Source organism: Lepidochelys olivacea (assembly GCF_965140295.1).
Source record: "Lepidochelys olivacea isolate rLepOli2 genome assembly, chromosome: 5".
Lineage (NCBI taxonomy): Eukaryota > Metazoa > Chordata > Testudines > Cheloniidae > Lepidochelys > Lepidochelys olivacea.
In genome coordinates, this window is record NC_140415.1 from 122,500,061 (window position 1) to 122,520,245 (window position 20,185).

A 20,185-nucleotide genomic window follows, 5' to 3' on the forward strand; every position below is an offset into this window, starting at 1 on the left:
TCCCCGTGGTACCTACCTCCAATTTTACTTGCCAATCTTACGAAAGAGCATTGCAAGCATTTTTAAGGAACAGCTATTATTATAGAAACTCAACACAGGTTTCTGTTTTAATGAGAAAATATACTTGCATTGTATGACTCACAGTCACTATAAAACAAAAGCAGGATAACAACATTTAAGTGGTTAATGTATACAGAAAACCTGGGCTGGTCAGATTGGTTGATAAAACATGACAACAGCGCCACCTTTTGGCTGTAAACCAAACCACTGTTACTCTTTTTACTTTCACATAATCTGGATAAGGAGCAAAATGAAGCAAAACGAGCAGCTTTTCGAAACAACAACAACTCAGGAAACCTGCATTTGTAGCCAAAAACGGGACAGTTACAATTCCAATGCTGAACTATTTTTCATTACACACGTGCACTGAAACCAGTCTTTGTCACAGAAAAGGTGTTTTTTTAATAATTTCTTTTGTGGAGACCAAATTAATTTGCCAGTAGCGGTCCTTTGTTGCATTTGATTGATTTATATAGAGAGATGTAGGCCTGCCTCTATTTATAGACATCGATGCTTGGTAGCATGCAACTGCAATAAAGAAGAGGCAAGTAAACTGCAGAGCATGTAAGGTATCATAGCACTGAGCCATGTGCTGCTGACCATGATGATTTTGTTTCCATAACTTCTCGAAGAGAAAGTGTTGCATGGTAGAGAGGGAGCGGCACTGGACTGGTGCACGCAAACATTTTTTATTGCAGGGTATGTGAAAACGCAGCTTAGATTCCATCCCAGCGCAAAGGCTTCCAAGATGGCAAAACCACACCGGCTTTATAGGAGACTGACTTTATTTTCACAGCAGGGGTTGAGGGGAAGGAGCACGCAAAGCAGGAGATGCCCCGTGACAAGCAATATCAAGCTGAAGAAGTGACAACCAAGGTTTTATTTAGGTATTTATTTTTTACTTACAAAAAATATTCCCTCAAGAAAACAACAGATGCATGTGTCTTAAGAGGTGAGAGAGAGCCAGGAACTCCCGACAATGCCCTCAGCCCTAGGTAACTGCAACCACGCAGAGGGAGAAGCAAATTCATTTCAAAGGGAGCAAAAGCTGTAAGAATCCAACCACTGCAGTGAGAAGTTCAAATGTACGTGCCTTGATGTAAGACTATATCTCAGTAATGAGCCACTCGTGACATACAGCTTGATACCATGTAATATTGCTAGAGAAGCCCCTTCCAAGACTCATCTATGCTCTCCTCAAACCAAGAGGGATCCAAACCCCCTCTCAATACAGGTGTGCAACTCCTGTAAGTGTTACTACAAACAATACCTGCCCATCAGCTGGGCAACAGACTACTGAGTCTGTGGAATTATACTTCCTATAATCTACTGGTAACACACCTTTATTGAACCGGGTCCGAATCGACTAGATTTGCATTTCCAAACAGCTGGTCTATTTGTATATGTGTATACTCTTAAGTATGACTCACTTTAAAGAAATCAATACAAGACAATTGTCCAGTTCAAAAGGGTTTTCTTTTGTTAATAGGCAATTCATAGAACCGGTTTAATTAATGCTTATTTGCCACTTTTACTACAATCCCTGAACACAGGCTTCAAAATGTTTGACTGTGTAAAGGAACATGTGCGACGTGTCAAACCACAGGCTGGAAAGAAATTAAAAAAAAAAACCTTTTGGTTGCAATCTCTGTGTTTGCCCAATAAAAGCACCAGAATAATGTTCACAGTATCTAAAGCTGTTTTAGGTGAGCCTCAGAATAAAACACCATATCAGGTCACAGAGCAGTATGAAAAACAGAAGAGGGATTTAGGGGAGAATCAGCCTCTTGGCTTATTTTAAAAGAAGTTAAAATAATAATTTTAGGTTTATAAAAACAATACATACATGTATATGTCTCCTAAACTTGATAATTTCTAGTCCAGAAATTATGGTTCCCGGTTGTAAAATACGTATTGTTTTGCTTTGCATGAAAAGAAAGAGTAAACCTGGCAGCCTCTATACTACATATGAATACAAAGCACAAGAATAAATACCACATTTCTTTCCTAAATGTCAGATTACAAAACTGCTCAATACTTCGCAATTGTGATTCATGCAAATACCATCTCAGGTCAAATTTTAATATTACAAATACTGTATCAGCTCAGTGCCATTTTATATCCCTTTTCATAAAAAAGAAATTCTCACTCACCCCTATAGCTGGCAAACAGCTCTGGAGAAAATAAATCTGTACACCCATAGCTCTTGTTCATTCTAGAATTCCAACCTCACACACATGTGCGCGCTCACACCCAGACACACAACACCCTTTGTCACTGATTCCAAGACTATGCACGAACTAAAGGTTCTCTATTTTGCTTTTAGCTCTGAAAACACTGGTTGAACAGCAAAAATAATCCTTTTTCTTGCCTCTCTCTCTCTCACACACTCTCTCTATTACCTTCTTTAACTTTTTATTTCCTGGAAACCTGCATACTCTACATTTACTCCAAGGCCCTTTACCCTATATAAATATAATTAAAAACATAACTTTTTTCCATTGCTTCATACCTCTGTTTTTGCCAGCATCTGGCTTGATTAAATTATTGCCTTAGTAAAAATTAAATGTCATTTTTTGTGTGTGTTCCCCCCTTACCTTTCTGACTCAGGTTATTCAAACTTTATTCATTTTGTACATACGTCTCTGCCCACACCCATCATAAAAACAGTCATTGCCCGCTAAATACAGATTGTATATTTAGGAACAGTTATGGAAATATGCACTGAGAAACTGGAGACCAGTTCATATTGCAAATATACAGGATCCTAAAGCTAAGATTATCCGTTTGGCTTGGCATTCCCCTCTACCTCTCTCCTAAACTGACAGATTGTGTTTGCAACGAATGGGGTGCTTTATTAAATATTCTGACTGCAAAACATGGATTGTACATTTCCAATAACAGCCTCCAATTTTTAAATGATAAATTAAGAAAAAAAAGGGGGGGGGGAATCAGCAACCCCCCTCCGTCCCCCAATAACAGCAAAAAAAAAAAAATCATTGCATTTTATGGCTATCTAGGGTAAACCAAACATTAACGTTCTTAATGCAGCAGGTGGGTTGACGGAGAAGCTGCAGGCAAGTCCAAAGGAAGCCTGGTGACACACCAGGCTACTCTGGGCCAAACTCTCATTATACAAAGCAGGGCTGGAAATTCAGTTAGAAGGAAGCACATATATTTGCCCTGCCTTGAGTTTTTGCCAACTCCTTCAGCCTCCCATGCGGATCCATTGCAATGGGTCTGCTGCTGCTTCTGCCAATGGCGACGACACCCTTCCTTGACCCAGTCCATGCCTAACATCCTCTCATTCTTTCTTTTGGGGAGGGGGGAGAAAGGGGGGCGGATTTTGTGGGTGGGTTTTTCTCTTTTGCTAATGGTGCCTGGAGATGGAGCAATCCTGTCTCTGTGGATCAGTGAGCTTGTTGTATCTTTAATAAATATGGGATTAAATGCTGCTGCTTTATTTTTCTTTTGGTTTCTCGGTTCCGAACACCCGTTTTATTGCAAGGGGATTATTCATTCTCTTCCTGGTTGGCATAAATTCCAGCCTCCCAGCGCAATGCCAGGGCACTCTTCCTGCGATTCACCCTGGTAGCCTCAAGGACCTGGAAAAGAAAAAACACCACTTCATTTGATTGCCTTCTTCCACGCCTCTCTAATATCCATCTTTCCCCACCCATACTTACTAGCACACATAGAGCTAAATCATGCCGTCCACACTCACTACTCAATCACATGAGCAGCATAACCCGGGCTACTTATGTCTCTAAGGGCTTGCCAGTGTGAGCAAGGGTTACACCAAATAGCCCATAAAGTCCAGTCCCTGGACTGTTTAAATCCTACTATTCATACAGCAGCCTAAGTAAGAAGTGGAGAAGTCAAGTCTATCTCTGCAGGCCTAACTCAGGATATCTGCATACTCCCCATCCCAATGCAGACAGGTCAAGTGACAGCCAGCAGGGGGAGGATGGTTACGAAGGATCCATTTTCACTCTCTCATGCGGGGACTCCGTACAGCACAAGGTAACCACACACATACATAAACCTTATCTGAGGCACAGTTCCAGCCCACTGTAGACAATGGGAGCCTTGTCATTGACTTCAATCAGCTTTGGATCTGGCTCTTTGTCTTGCAGACTGTTTATCATTTGAACGTGTCATTACCTGTAGACACAAGGATCCTTCACACTTGCATGCTGTGGTGTTTGGATTGAAGCAAAATCAATGAAAAAGCCATTGCTTGGAACACATGCATGGAAGAACACAGAGTCCTCTGGGTGAAAAACCACACACCTCATGCCTAAACAGGGATGATGTGATACACAGGCCTGGTCTTTGCCACCGGCACAAGGGTGAATTTCCCCCTCGGGGAATAAAAGACATACTCCATCAGATCCTTCCTTCCGCATGGTGTTTGTCCCCACTCCTCCACATCTCCCCAAACATTTTAGAACGTTCCCAGGCTTAACCAATGCCAGAGAAGAACCTCATGGGTGATCTAAAGTTTGAACCCAATCCAAAGCCCACTGAAATCAATGGAAAGATGCTCAATGACTTCTAAGGACTTTCAACCAGATCCCTCATGAGAAACATTTTCAAGGGGTTTAAAGATTTAGGTTGAAAAATCCAAACCAACTAGGACGCCTCTAAAGTGTCCAGGTTAGCTAGTGCATGCAGCCCTGTATTTCTATTACTGCCACCCTTGTTGTCCCCTGCCCCACCAGTGTGCTCTACACATCTATGGCATGTCTTGGCCCTGTACAGACTATCTGGTCTCTGGGGCTGGGACTGTGTTATGTTATGTCTATAGACAGCCCAGCACAATAGGGCTCCAATCCTGATTACAAATATCAGAATATCTGAATGTAAGAATGAGGACTCTAGATACAAAGAGTAGCTGAAGGTAACCTAGCTGCCGGTTGGTGGGTGAGTAGAGGTTACTTGGTCTTGCAGCTTGTAACAATCCATGACCGGACTCGTTCACAGATGTCGGGGTTTCCAGCTAGGCTGCATATATGCTGTAAGGAGACTACAACTCCTGACGGACAGCTACAAATCATTGTTACTTGCGCTAAATGAGAATATTCTCTGTGGTCTAACACTAGGATCCAAACTTGCATTTAGAGCTCAGGGACACTCAGCAGTTTGGGGAAAGAAGGGGTTTGGCAAAGCTTTGTTTGTGCCTTGTAGTTTGCATGCCCTCTAATTTCTTTTGAGCCTGTGGATCAACAAACCCGCAAACTCAAGGTGAAACTAAGCCAGCACACGCAGTATTGAGTTGAAGCCATATCTCCTTTCCTGGCAGCGATGGGGAGGAACTGTGCGTGCCTAGAGCTCAGTCAGGTTTACCGGAATGTTACATTACTGAAGATCTGCATAAAGCTACTTATATCCTCTTTGTAAACCATCAGAAGGCAAGACCATTCAAACGGAAGCAGGTCTGATTCCATCCAGCAGAGGGAAGTGGTGCTCACACAGCCACCAATATGTTTACACAATAAAACCCCCGCACCACTTCTTGAACAAAACTCCCCAGAGGCACTAATGGCCTATTGAGCCTGCTGCAGCTACAAAGCTGGGGACTAATGGTTTAAATGAGGTGTTAGGGATTCGGACTGCATAAACCATGCCCTAGGACAAGATCTCAAAGGGGTGCGGCCCCATTGCCCAGGTTTTCTTGATAACTTGTTCAGAAGGAACAAAGGAACACAGTCGCTCTTTTAGCTTCAGCACAATAGGAAATACAAAGTGGTGCTTTCTTAGCTTCAGAACTGGGGAGCGTTGCCGAGCAGCGGCAGAAGCAGGAGAAAACAGGAGTGAGCATTAAAGAGAAGTGCAGGGTAAAGGAGAAGTAACATTCTAACAGGATATGAAAAGTAAATACAAAAGTCACCAAACTCAGGGCAAAAATCGGAGGCCCTTATCTGAGCAAAACCACCCTGCCAGTAGAGGAGAGTTTTGCTTTAGAAAGGACTGCACAATTTGGGCCTTAGTTTCAGGCTAACATAAAACAGGATGGATTTTTAGTCCCAGTGTTCTAGGGCCAGATCCTCACCTGGTGTGAAATAAACATGGTTCCACTGACTTCAGTGCTGGATCTGGCCTTTTGGTTTAATATTTCTTCTTTGGATCGGCACTATGTTAGCTTTAAGCTACCAAAAACCCGAGAGCAAAGAGAACATCCTTCCCTCCATTACGTCCCCTTTGTCCCTCCTCATCACTGGTTTAAAGCTGCTAACCTATTATACGTCAACACTGTTCTCAGTCAAAGAACATGGCTGGCAGGAACAAATACTATGGGCTAGATCGGGGTTCTCAAACTGGGGGCCATGACCCCTCAGAGGGTTGTGAGGTTATTACGTGGGGGGTCATGAGCTGTCAGCCTCCACCCCAAATCCCACTTTGCTTCCAGCATTTATAATAGTGTTAAATATTTTAAAAAGTGTTTTTAATTTATGGGGGGGGGGGTCGCACTATGAGGCTTACTGTGTGAAAGGGGTTACCAGTTCAAAATTTTGAGAACCACTGGGCTAAATCCTCAGCTGGTGTAAATGACTTCAACTGAGGATCTGGCCCAAAGTTTGCATAGATCCAATAACCTACTGAATGCATCTACCCACTACAGCTTTGTTACTAGAATTTCTATAACTATACAAAATTAGCATTAGAGACTGACTAGTCATTGGAGAGGATGAAGCAGGATATTTATTTCCCCTGTGTAAGAATTATCAACACTGTATTGAGGCATGGTAGCAAACAACCATCATGTCTATCAGCTAGTCCACAAAGTCTCCACTTAAGTTTTTAACTTGGTCATAACTCTCATTGGGCCAAAGAATGAGAAGTGCAAGGCACCACAGCTTCAAATGACTTTAATGTCTCTGTTGGTGTACTATACTTTAGACTTCTGTAAAGCATTTGACTTAGGACTGCATGACATTTTGATTAAAAAACTAGAATATAAAATTGTCATGGCACACATTAAATGGATTAAAAACTGGCTAACTGATAGGTCTCAAAATGTAATTGTAAATGGGGTATCGTCATCGAACAGGTGTGTTTCCACTGGGGTCCCGCAAGGATCAATTCTCTACCTTATGTGACTTAACATTTTTATCAATGACCTGGAAGAAAACAAAATCATCACTGATAAAGTTTGCAGATGACAAAAATTGGGGGAGTGGTAAAGAATGAAGTGGACAGGTCACTGATTCAGAGCAATCTGGATCACTTGGTAGACTGGGTGCAGGCAAACAATATACCTTTTAATATGGCTAAATGCAAATGTATGGGTGTGGGAACAAAGACCGTAGGCCAAACAGGACTCTATTGTGGGAAGCAGACTCTGAAAAAGATTTGGTGTTAAGGAGGGGGCATTTGATAATCGGCTGAATTTGAGCTCCCACTGTGACACTGTGGCGAAAAGGGCTAATTTGATCCTGAGATACTAAGCAGGGGACTCTTGAATAGGAAAAAAGTGTCCATACAGTTGGGATTGGTGCGACCGCTGCTGGAATACTGTGTCCAGTTCTGGTGCTCACAATTCAAGAAGGATGTTGAAATAATGGAAAGAGTTCACAGAAGAGCCACGAGAATGATTAGAGGATCAGAAAAAGTACCATGTAGAGAGAGTCAAGAGCTTAATTGATTTAGTTTAACAAAGACAAGGGTAAGGGATGATTTGATTGCGCTGTCTATACATATCTAAATGGGGAACAAATATTTAATAATGGGCTCTTCAATCTAGCAGAGAAAGGTCTAACATGATCCAATGGCTGGAAGTTGAAGTTAGACAAATTCATACTGGAAATAAGGCGTAAATTCTTAACATGAGAGTACTTAACCATGGAAACAATTTACCAAGGGTCATGGTGGATTCTCCATTACTGGCAATTTTTAAATCAAGATTGGATGTTTTTCTAAAAGATCTGCTCTAGGAATTGTTTTGGGGAATAATGTGGCATGCCAGAGCTCAGCTGAGATGATCACAATGGTCCCAACTGGCCTTGAAATTGATGAGCAGCAGTTCCATTGATTAGCTCTCCTCAGCATTTGACCTGCTGAAATCAATGGCAGCTTTGCTGGAAGGCTGAGCAAAGACTTCAAGACCTGGCCCCGCATTATTTTAGTAGAAGGAATGGGCCAGAAGGAAGGGATGCTAAAAAGGAAGAGTGGGATAAATGAAAGACATTCTGGAAGAGAGGAACATGGAGTTATTCTCTATAAATAAACAGATTTACTGCTAACCAGTTTATTGTTAAGTTTTGATAAGACTTTCATAAGCTAACGTACCCTTTAACTAACCACCACATTGGAAGCTCCCAATGAAGAGAAACCGAAGAGAAACCTGGCCCAGATTCACCACTACATCACTCCAGTTTTACATCTGTCCCTGAAACCAGTAGGATTACATTGGTGGAAAATTGGCATAATGCAGTGGTGAATCATGCCTTCTGTATTTGCCATTACACTCATCAGATACAGTAGAACCGTGGCGATACAAACACCAGAGTTACAAACTGACAGGTCAACTGCACACAGATAGTTTTGGAGAGATGCGGGGGGGCATTGCAACCCCAAACAGAGGTAAGACATGTGGGGGGCACATGGGATCATGTGCCACTGCCCCGCCGATTTCTGCGAGCACTGAGCTGCCCAGGGCTTGCTCTGCTTGGCCTGCTGGGATGGAGGGGAGCTCTGTTGTTCCCATGCTGCACCCCCTCCTGGCACGTTTCTGGGGGACAGAGCTGCTTCTCCTGCCAGGTGAGGGAGGGTGGCCGCTGTCTCTGCAGCTGGATGCCGCCTCCTAGTTCCTAGTGCCAGTCGCCTTCCCCATCTATGTGTGCTGGGTGCCCTGCATGGTCACCATCCTGTTACGGAGAGTGCCTGAGGTGGGGCAGGGCAAGGGGGGGCAGGGGAAATGAGGGAAGGGGGTGGGGTGGTGGGAAAGAGGCAGTGGGGAAGGAAGGAGGATGGGATAGGGCAGAGAGAAGAAAAGGATATAGGGGAATAGGACAGAGGGAAGAGGGAAGGGAGGGGATGGGGCAGAAGACAGTGGGGAGTAAATTTGCAAAGCTGTATTAAGTCAATATTCTGTTGTAAACTTTTGAAAGAACAACCATATTTTGTTCAGAGTTACGAACAATCTCCCATTCCCAAGGTGTTCGCAACTCTGAGGTTCTACTGTAAGAAGCCGCGGGCCTAATCGGGAACGGCTCAATTTCTCTACTAAAATCTGTGAAATGGACAGCTAAATGGACTCCAAACTAGTCCTGTGTCAAATATACAAGGAATCCCCAAAACAGGCTGAGCTAGGTCCTTTTTGTGTGTGGAATGCCCATAATACACCCAGTTCTGGGCCAAAACACCCATCCCAACTGACAGGTTTCAGAGTGGCAGCCGTGTTACTCTGTATTCGCAAAAAGAAAAGGAGGACTTGTGGCACCTTAGAGACTAACCAATTTATTTGAGCACAAGCTTTCGTGAGCTACACTGTATTCTCCCCACTGTATTTTCCATTGAATGCATCCGATAAAGTGAGCTGTAGCTCACGAAAGCTTATGCTCAAATAAATTGGTTAGTCTCTAAGGTGCCACAAGTCCTCCTTTTCTTATTTCAACTGAGTAGTTATTTACTGCCACTGATGACCTGTGGTGTCTGTATAAGTGTCCAGCAATGGAGTGAAGTAAATGGACTTCTCGCTGGAGAAAAGACATCAGAATCTGGTCCACAGCTCAGAGCTCTAAATATAGGCATGGGTCCTAGCGTTAGACCATAGCGATTCTCATTTAGCACAAGTAGTAAAGACCTATAATTTGGAGCGGACAGTAAGGAACCATATACCCTGTGCTGCACTTATGTGGCTTAGGGTGGCGACACTGGTGTATGCTGAAGTGTCCAGCAAGTGGATTTAAGTCAGCAGGACTATTCGTGAAGTAAGGTGCTAATCAGGGCAAGTCAAGGTATTGGAATCTTGCCCTCTGCGCTTGGCCACACTCGTGCATGGCGTTGTGTTAGTGGAGCTGACAGCAGAATTATCCCTACAGGAGTTAGGTGCCTAACTCCCCGATAAATTGCATCCTGCATGTAAAATGCACATGCTGAAAAACCAGGACTGGGAATGGACACCTCCTTTGCTGTTACTGCTCTCTGGATTTTCTCACTTGTCTGGAATTGCCTCTAAAATTGGCACACAGGCTCCACAAAGATTATAACATTAACAAAGCTAGGAGTGCTTCTCTCAGGCTTCGACTGAATAATTGACAAGGCTACCTCGTAATGAAAAGAGTTCTAATGAAAATAGCCAACTGATGTAAAAAGAATGTTCTGTCTGGAAAAATGAATTTGACCACAAAGTCACATTAAACAGAGAGATTTCAGATGGCAGAAACGTTGAAATGACAGACAAATATAAATAAATATTTGGAATGCTTTAGAACTGTGAACATTGTTCTTCACCTCTCTTACTACACACATGTTGGGGTTTCAGCTCGGAGATCTTGTTAGGAGTTACAGAACACTGTTTTAATGCCAAGTTTTATTTTAAAGTGGATGATTAACAGGATAAAAAAAAAATGACTGAAGCAGGTACAAGTTTTAGCCATCTGCCCCCTAGTGGAGGATAGAGAGAAACAAATTTACTGGTGAATTATCCCATACTTGGTCACTGGCACCAGCCGATGAAGAAGGCAAGCAGGGACAGAATTCAGTATCACTGCATCTCACTCCAGAACCTGTTACTAAATGAAACGGATTAGTATTGTGCAACCCTAGTTAATTTCTCTCCATAGCAGAGGCAATATTGATGTGAAGGAGCTGAATCTCTCTCTGATGCTGCTGACCTAAGCCTGACAGAATTAAACACAGAAAGATTTCAAAGATGACTATGCAAGCAGAGAGACTGAAATCCTGGCTCTCCTGAAGTTAATGGCAAAATCCCCAGGGACTGGTATGGGGAAAAGGATTTCCCACATATTGTCTAAATTGACTTGCAATTGACTAGGAAGATTAACTATACTCCATCCTCCAATATTTGTACAAGTGAATTCAAGAGAACTTTTGCAAATGGGAGTAATTCCATAACCATAAGGTGTTTGTAAACTACAAAACAAAGTAGGAGCATATTTCTTCACCGGTGGTTAGAGCTTGCCACATTCTTTGGAATAATGGATCAACTGACTAGCACTCAATGCCATCAGCTTCTTACAGCTTACAGGCAAGTGAGGTGAAAAGCCAACAGTTGATGATGGCATCCAGTTGTTTGTTTTTAAGTCTTAATGCTGATAAATATTGAGGATACTTCCAGCTAAGTTCTCAAAAGTCATCTTGATTTATGTATGCAGAACTCTTTCCATGCAAATCCTTGCAAAAGCGATTTTTGTGCTTTATCACCCATTCATGGGCAGAGACCGAGTTCCAATCAAGACTGAGGGTGTAAGTTCTACCAGCTGTGTGTACAAGAGACCGTGCACAAAAAAACCTTTGCACAAGTGAACCATGCACACATAACTGCCATCACAAATGCATCAGACAGGTTGGTTGCTCTTGAGAAATTCACCACGGCTGTCCAACAGAAAGTTAAATGCTGGAGTATTGGCCAGACAGGCACACAACTAACAGCACCAATAAAGAAAACTCTTTCTGCAGCGTCAAGATATTTTATTTACAGTACATACTGAGTGCTAAATCCTGCTTTTACAGTATATGCAAATACTGGGCTTCTGCAGAGTGCAATGGGAGCCGCACTTACATCTGGAAACCCTAACAGAAGAATGTGTTATTGGTGCTGTGCAGTGTGTTGGAATGTGGTCAGTGTCCACAGCAATCAAAGCTAATCTGTCTTGCTATTTGGTGATTTTGTAAAGGTGAGCACTGTAAACTTACCACTTTTCAGTTGCCTCTGTAACTAACCATTACCAGAGTATTCCTTATAGTATAGTAGGTAGAAGGAACACTAAGAATTAGAGCTGGTAAAGTTATGTAGTCATTCAAGAGAAAACTGGAAGTTTTCAGGATAACCATACATGCACATGTGTGAGAAAGCATGCAGTTATTAGCAGTCCTTTTAAAAAGTGGAACAACAAAAGGCGGTCCGGTGTGCTTTTAATGTACGACCTAGGATTCTGAAGGAGATAAATCACAGCAGACTATATTCACAGCTCAGCAGTGTTACAGGACTCCAATTAATGCTGATCAGAGTTGCGTTGCTAAGGACCTCTGCACTGAGTTGAGAATCCATTCCAAAAACACCAAGATTGAAAAGCTATTTCACAGGGCTGAGGTTTAATGACAGGCAGTGCAGATGGCAGATTTTCACCTTAGTCTATAACCATTTTCAACTCTCACTCCTTTCCCACTTATCTCCTCCCTCCTGCCCTAGACCTTACCATCAGAATACTGTCCATTCCCTGTGGGAGGCACAAAGGCATCTCCACCCGAAGCCCATGAATCGGGAATCTAAAGCGTACTGCCTCTTACAGGCCACGTATACACAGATACTATGTTGGTCGTTCATAAATGACACCCAAAAGGAGAAGGAGAGTGTGTGTGTGGGGTGGGGGAGTCCTCTGTGCTGTCTACCCTGGGCGGGGGGTTAGGTCGGCATAGCTGTCTCTCTCAGGGTTGGGAATTTTTCACGCTCCTGAGAGACGTAGTTATGCCGACGTACATTTACAGCGTAGACCCGCCCTACGTGTCAGACCAAGAGCTTTGCGCAGGTAAGGGTTGTGCAAGCATCCCTTCAAGGGCTCTGTCAATACACTTCAATCCTGACTTAAAATGCCCCTGCTTCTGCAGCCTTGGGTCTCTTGGCTGTCAACAGTGCAAACTTCCACGCTGGGAATGGTCATACTGTGCTGTGGAACAAACTACCCAGTAGAGGGACATGGATGCGGCCACGGATGAAGTCACCAAACTCCTTTGTGACTTGGAATTGGGATTTGAAGCTATGCTGTCAAAGAGGGAGAGGTCAGTGTGTTTATCCTTTGTACAAATGTAGATATTATTGAAGACACTATCACTAGAGATGTGCAGGAATCATAATATTTGGATCTGGGTCCATAACTCCTCAAAGGTTGGGGATGTTTGGATCCGAGGTTTTATATTTACCCATTACAGAGGGTTTCATCTGGGAAGGTCAGATCTGAATCTGGATGCTAACTCGCCCAATGCTCAGGAAAGTTCCCATCCCGGGTTTTGGTTTGGTGCCTTCCCTCTAATCACAATCTTCATCACTCCAAAAATTGTAATTAGAATCCAAGGATAAGGAAAAAACGTTTTGATGATGGATAAGAGAGACTATCCCCCTGTGACGCATGACCAGAAAGGGTTAAGCATCCTGCAGGATGAATGATTCAAATTCAACCCTTAAAAACATAGGAGGAGACAATGTTTGTGTTTTTGTGTATTTACATATATATGGGTAGAGATCAACAATGTAATCAACAGGTTTCAGAGTAACAGCCGTGTTAGTCTGTATTTGTAAAAAGAAAAGGAGTACACAAGTACTCAAGTGCCACAAGTACTCCTTTTCTTAATGACAGGTTTCAGAGTAACAGCCGTGTTAGTCTGTATTCGCAAAAAGAAAAGGAGTACTTGTGGCACCTTAGAGACTAACCAAATAAATTGGTTAGTCTCTAAGGTGCCACAAGTACTCCTTTTCCTTTTCTTGATGTAATCAACAGTCCCTGTCTATGCTGTTTTCTGTTAATGCAGAGATCAAAAGAAATTCTTTACACTTAAATGAACTGCAAACCTAGGATATCCCTGTATTCATCTCTCTTTGAAATGTATAGCCAATCATCTGTGAATGGTGTAAAAACAGGCAATTGCCTTACGTGGATCTGTGTGGATAATTACCGCTTAGGAAATGAGTGTCTATTCCTCGTAGAGGGACTCCGAGCTGTCACAAGAAGGCCTGAGACTCTATAAAAAGGACTTGGATCCTGGTCCTGTCATCTCGGATCTGTTTGAGGCTTCATGCAGGGGAAGCCTAAGTCATAAGGACTGAGATCCCAGTGCTGACTGGACCACCCTGAATACAAACATTGGACTATATCCTGTGGACTCAATTCTGAAAGAACTCTTTGCAACTACAAAGCTCACCATCTCTGCTATGAATTTGAATCTCAGAACTGTACTCATGTCTGTGTGTATACTGATCTTTTAACCAATGCTCTCTCTCTCTTTTCTAATACATTTTAGTTTAGTTTATAAGAATTGGCTGTAACGTGTATTTGGGTAAGATCTGGAATATTCATTAACCTGGCAGGTAATGTGTCCGATCCTCTGGGATTGGTAGAACTTTTTATGATGAATAATATTTTCAGTAATCTTCATCATACTTGACTTGGGTATCTGGGTGGAGGCCTGAGGCTGGGTTACTTTAAGGGAACTCTGTTGTTGGCTTCTGGGTAACCAGTGAAGTATTACAGAAGCTGTTTTGTGCTGGCTTGGTAAATCTAAGTATTGGAATATCTACCAGCTTTTGGGATTGTCTGCCCCATTCTTTGCAGTTCACCCCAATTGAGTGACCTCAGTTGGCTCCCCTGGGGCCCCGGTCACACCCCCATACACATCCTCACCCCTATTTTGATGTGAAACAGCACTGACACGTAGCATGGAAATGCAAACTGAAACAACGTGCATTTGGAATGACCATGCAAGAGAAAGCAAAGATAAGCAGTTGAAAAGTACCTCGGAAGTAACCTTGTTAGACAGTAATTTAGAGGTGTACTGGTGGAAAGGAAAAGACCAGCATTAGTACATTGGACAGACGTGTTGAAGTTGGAAACAAAAAACAAAACAAAAAAACTGGAACCAGAACTTGAAGCAGTTTGGACCTGTTTAAAAGGTTAGTTTTTTAATGTATTTGTTTTTAAATGAAGCTGCTTAGCCAGTTGCCATCATGTTTACTCTTACTGGTCAAACTATTTCAGTCTTGCTGCTTGGCAGAGAATCAGGTACCCTCTTCCCATCGTCTCCCGCCCAGTGGCTTCTTCTTTGGAAGACACAGCTAGAGAAAGAGAATAACGTTTTCTCCCCTTATGCAGCGAAGTCTTTCAAATGGCAAATACACTGGATTTGGCCATTGGCAAAGCAGACTATGAAGGACAAAAGCTGACAATGCCTACAGGAGCTGCCATGTTGAGGATCAGCGCACTGAAATTAGAGCAAAACAAAGCGCCTTCTTGTGTCACTGGAGCAGGGCGCACCCAATGCCCTGATCCTGCAAACACCAACTTTCCTGTTATTTATTACGTGCTGCAGGATTTATGCATGTGTTCAATTTTAAGCACACAAATAGTCCTATCTAAATCTGAGGGTGGCTACTCCATATGTTAGTGTTTGTAGGACTGGAGTCTGTTCAGCTTTGCTCCCTTCTGTGTTAACCAGCAGAAAGGAGCATTTGACCCAAAATAACTTATCTTCCAACCAGTTAGAAAGTCTCTCATTTTCCTTGTATTCACATGGTGAGCCGAGCCAGAGGCCTGCTCTACACGATCAGATTTTCAAAATGGCAGCTGCCTGTTTGCCTGTTAATTATGCTTTTTTCAGTATATTGTGGACACTTGAAAATGGTTCAGTTATTTGCTCTCGTATGTAATTAGATCCAGAGATTACTTTCTTTTGCCTGAAACTGCATTTTAAAGGCCTCTGCTGACAAATCAGAACTAGTGGTTGTTTAAATAATTATTGCTTAGCCTGGCACATAAAATATGGTCTCTAACTAAGGATTGCAAGCTTAGCATGGCAAAGCTACATCTTTATCTTGTAATTTCTTATTCCCCCCCTTCAGAAGTAGTTTACACAAGGGAAAAGGAAAATATAGGGAGGAGAAAAAAAACATTCCAGCTGTTTAGGGGAGGCTCATTCTGGTCTTACAAACAGAGCCCTATGATAGGATTTTAGACAAGCAGAAAGGGGAACATAAATACATTTTAAAAAAAAAATTTGGCTCCAGATGAGCTTCCAGAACATGAAAACTAAAATAAAACTGAGCCAGACTTTTAGGGGGGGGGGGTCAATCGGTGTAGCTCCTTTAACTTCAATGGAGCTACTCAATTTATCCCAGTGGAGGATCTGGTGCACAATTTGTTTGATGATGCTAATTGTATGGCAGTAAACATTCTAATTATCAGAGGCTTTTAATAGCGTTATCATCACTGAGCTGCCATGATATCCAGAGTTCTGTTTCTATGGCGTGATGCTCTTCATTTGGAACAAAGTTCTCAGTCAAGACACAGAAGCGCATTTCAAACACAAACAATCTTGGCCAACTTCTTTTCGAGAAGGCACCCGCACAACCCCACTGACGTCAATGGAGATGCACTGGTGTAACTGAACAGAGAGTCTGGCCCTCAGCATAATGACATCTCTACGAGAGCAGCAGCTACATAGTGAACCACATACAGCAGGGAACAATGTAATGACTGCAACAAAGAACTCCAGTCACAAGCCATTGCTTGGTAAGTCACCTGCACTCATCAGTGCTACAAGGAAAAGGGTATGCTGAGCGTGCAGTCCGTCTTTATCTCTTAGCAAAGCAACTTCTGAACAATTCCAAGATCTAAAGCAAAAAGGCTGATGGAAACAAACTCCGCAGTTATTAAGGCCACGTAAGGACTGACTCTCCTCTCCCTTATGCTGGTTTTACTTCACTAACTTAAATGAAGTTACTCCTGGTTTATACCCAGAGAAAGTGAGAGAAGAATGAGGTCCCAAATCTCTTGAATGAAAGGTCTGATAGCATCATTCAACAGGCACTAGCATAGCAATATACACAAGGGGGAAATCCTAACACCACCTAATGAAAACTATCCACTTGCACCCAGGGGGATCCAGCCCACTGGACAGGCAGAAGACACTGGTGAGTAACTCATTCTTGAGACACGTCCTCACTGTAGAAAGGCAACAAGCCAAGTTAGCAAAGTTTCTTGTGTCAGATGAAGTCCACGAAAGCAGGTGAGCTGAGAATACGCTCGCTTCCTACAGGGGAAGCCTGCTTACGGGCTTGATCCTGCTTCATAGAAATCAATGGCAGTTTTATTATTGACTTCAGTGGGAGCAGGCTCAGACCCTAACATCTGTCTGCATTTCAAACCCACTCTTCTACTTTGCATTAACTTACAACCAAACATGGAGTGGGATCCTTTTACATTTCACAGTTTCTAATCTGAAGTCTCATACACTGTTGATATAATGTTAAACACCAAAGATTAAAACTCAGCATATTCTGTGGGCTACTGTTCTCAGTGTAAACTTTAAAGACTATAGTCTTAACAGGGTTGTACCTCTAGCGGAAGTGCTTAGAAAGTGGTTTCCTTCGACTATGAACTACTTGGATTGGGATTGTTTTTCTTAAGTGTTTTGAAAGAGTCTGGCACATTGTGGGTGCTAGAGCAAATAAAAAACAACAATGGCCAATAGTAACCACTAACAATAATCATATACATGTAAGGGTTTATACTACCCATCTGTCCGATGCACACAGCATTTATACTCACAACAGTCACCTTTGTAAAGTCCCAGTGTAACGATGGGAGAACAGTTTGCTTACTGTAGCATCTGACAGTCATTAGCTGTGAAATTCATATCCATTTCCCTACTCTGATGACCATCTGAACATTAATGTTAGCAGTTCAAAAGCTTGAAGGTACCTACATGAAGAACTCAGAGCAGAATTTTTGTCCATTTCCCCTTTCTGCTTGTAGGAAAGAACAGACCAGACTCAATGGGAAACAGCATTCCGTCCACTGTAAGTCCAGGATCCCATTCCACAAGTTCCTAACCAGATCCTGGAGCAACCCAAGAGGATATTGTCCTCAGGAAATCCATCCTAGGTCTTACACTGAACCCAGAGTGTACTGGGATAGGACTCTGGGAGTCTAATGAGTGCTGGGTGAATACTTGTAGTGCACAAATATGAGCAATAAGGCTCATACTGCAGTTATGCAGTTCACTGCAGGCTTTCAGTGAACAGTGAATTCACCTGTGATCACAGAGGGCAACCAGGCATAGTTTATTATTATAGGATTGCCACTATGCTGTATTGATTTCCCCCCCCTTCAGATAAACTGATACTGGAGTGTTTTGTTTTTAAAAATTTTTTTTAAACATCTTTAAGGCACTCAGCGAGTCACTGTCAACGCAACACTTGATCTTTAAGAGGCCAGATGTTGTCCTATCAACCCCAGCAATCTGCCTGCAGTGAAACACACACTGAAGAGGGGAAGGGAAGAGTGTACTTACACTGCTGTCATCCATCCTCTCACGCCTCTTAGTTTTGTGTGTTTCATAATCCTCCATGAGGGTCTGCATCAAATTCTTGGGCCTCTGGGATCCTGCAGCCTCGTCAGGCAGTAAGTCAGACTGGGAGAGGGGACCTTCTGTTGTCGGGGATGGAGGAGGCCTGATCTTCTCTATCTTCCCTGAAACGACAGGAAGGGACCCCTTTCTAAATGGACAGATTCCCAAGTAGTTTCCAACTGAAGACACAAAGGGGGAACGCGTTGCAAAGGAACGAGTTGGAGCAATATATCCAGTGTGGACTGAACAGAGAGAAATTCTGAAACGTAGTCTATAAAATAATGTATCGAAACAAACACGGCCAAAGTGAATTTCAAGTTCCTCCTTTTCCCCCTCCCGGACCAGACTTGCACAAACATTTAAGTGATCTTATTTCATAACATCTAGCAAAGCTGTCAAGTGACATATATACATATCTACCCTACCACTGCTCATTACTAGAATCACCCCTCTCCCCCCGACCCCAATGTCTCATTTCTGTGCTCTGGACATACGTGAAAGCTTATGGAAATTGCTGGACTTGTTTTTATTGAATCAGACACTGAAAAAACTGCACAGTGTCACAGTGCAGAGGGTCCCAAACTGTGTTCCACGGAGCACAAGGGCTGTCCAGTTACATGGTTCTGGCTCCTTCTTGTTTCCAGCTGCTAAATTGCATGAAAAGAGATAAAAATACCTTAGATATATTTCCTAGTATTTCTTTCCCATGCAACCATGGGATTGTGAGTGGGAGGGGAAGGTGATCTGTGAAACACACTCTCAATTAAGATGTAATCCAGGCAATGGAAGAATTTGTGAACCCTATGTCCACTGGTTAGATGAAAAGACTGGGAGCCAGGATGAATTCAGGCTGTAGTTCTGACAGGACCGCTTGCTCACTAGGTGTGACTTAACTACCCTAGCTGGAGAACTGTGTACAAAGCAGGCACATGGGGAAGACTGATCATACAAGGAGACTATTGCAACTGCTCTGTATACTGTGAGACCCCCCCCACTTTTCCCCCTGATTCAGCTGTGGACCTGAAGCTTGCTATGATTCTATGATTCTACTTGATTCTATGATTCTCCAGGCTGGCAGATGCTGGGAGGTCTCCTGGGAAGAGAGGTTGTATCTTATGTCACCAGGCAGCGACTCCTCTGGCTGATTGAAGGGTAGTGTCAACAGGCTTGGAGGAAGCACTGTCTAGCCTTTCTCATCTGAAAGGACGAGGACCATGACTGCAAGCCTCAGGCGAGGAAACTGAAGAGCTTGGAAATAAGGACTTCAGGGCACAAGAAGAGGGAGGCCCCTTTTACAGGAAGCAAAACAAATAAAGGAGAATTCTTCTGTTTAAATCTAAATATAATCAGCTACAGTGGGAAAAGGAAATGTAGAAACAAAGTCACACTAACTTTCCCCTAGATGCGGAGGCTCTTTAAAACAAAACCACACACAGAAACAAATGGGGTTAATTAGAAGGACTGCGAATGGATTTTCAGTTGTTCCTTTGCTGAGACAAATCAAAAAGCGAGTAACTCACAGAACAAGTCATGGAAAGCTGCGGCCACCAGAGGTCCCACACAGCAAATCAATGCATGCTGTTTAGAATCTATAGGCTTTCTTTTTAAAGAAAGAAGTGAACTCTGAGCAAAGCCCACAGACACCTTTAACAAGAAATCCCCTTGCTGGGCTTGTTTCATTTCTGACCCAAGGTGGAAAAACCCAACAACATTGATAGATACAATGTTACAAGTCTGGCTTAAATTTACAAATACTGAGAATCATCTGGAAACTCCACCCCCAAACCTACTGGAATGTCCCTAGAAATGGCAAAGGGTC

The 20,185-nt window shown here is 42.9% G+C and overlaps 1 protein-coding gene across 6 annotated transcripts in view; it reads right to left on the reverse strand.

The window, feature by feature from the left end:
• Window positions 1–733: 733 nt before the first annotated feature.
• Window positions 734–20,185, reverse strand: part of PALM2AKAP2 (PALM2 and AKAP2 fusion) — a 396,876-nt gene continuing 377,424 nt past the window's right edge. For 4 of the 6 annotated variants that reach the window (XM_084628550.1, XM_084628547.1, XM_084628551.1 and 1 more), the window contains 3 exons: window positions 18,310–18,488; window positions 14,755–14,793; window positions 734–3,665 (listed from right to left, as the gene is read on the reverse strand). In XM_084628550.1, the coding sequence (XP_084484676.1) occupies window positions 3,573–3,665; window positions 14,755–14,793; window positions 18,310–18,488 (311 nt within the window). In that variant the 3' untranslated portion in view covers window positions 734–3,572. The remainder of the gene's footprint in view (window positions 3,666–14,754; window positions 14,794–18,309; window positions 18,489–20,185) is intronic. The other 2 variants (XM_084628548.1, XM_084628549.1) reach the window with 2 other exon arrangements.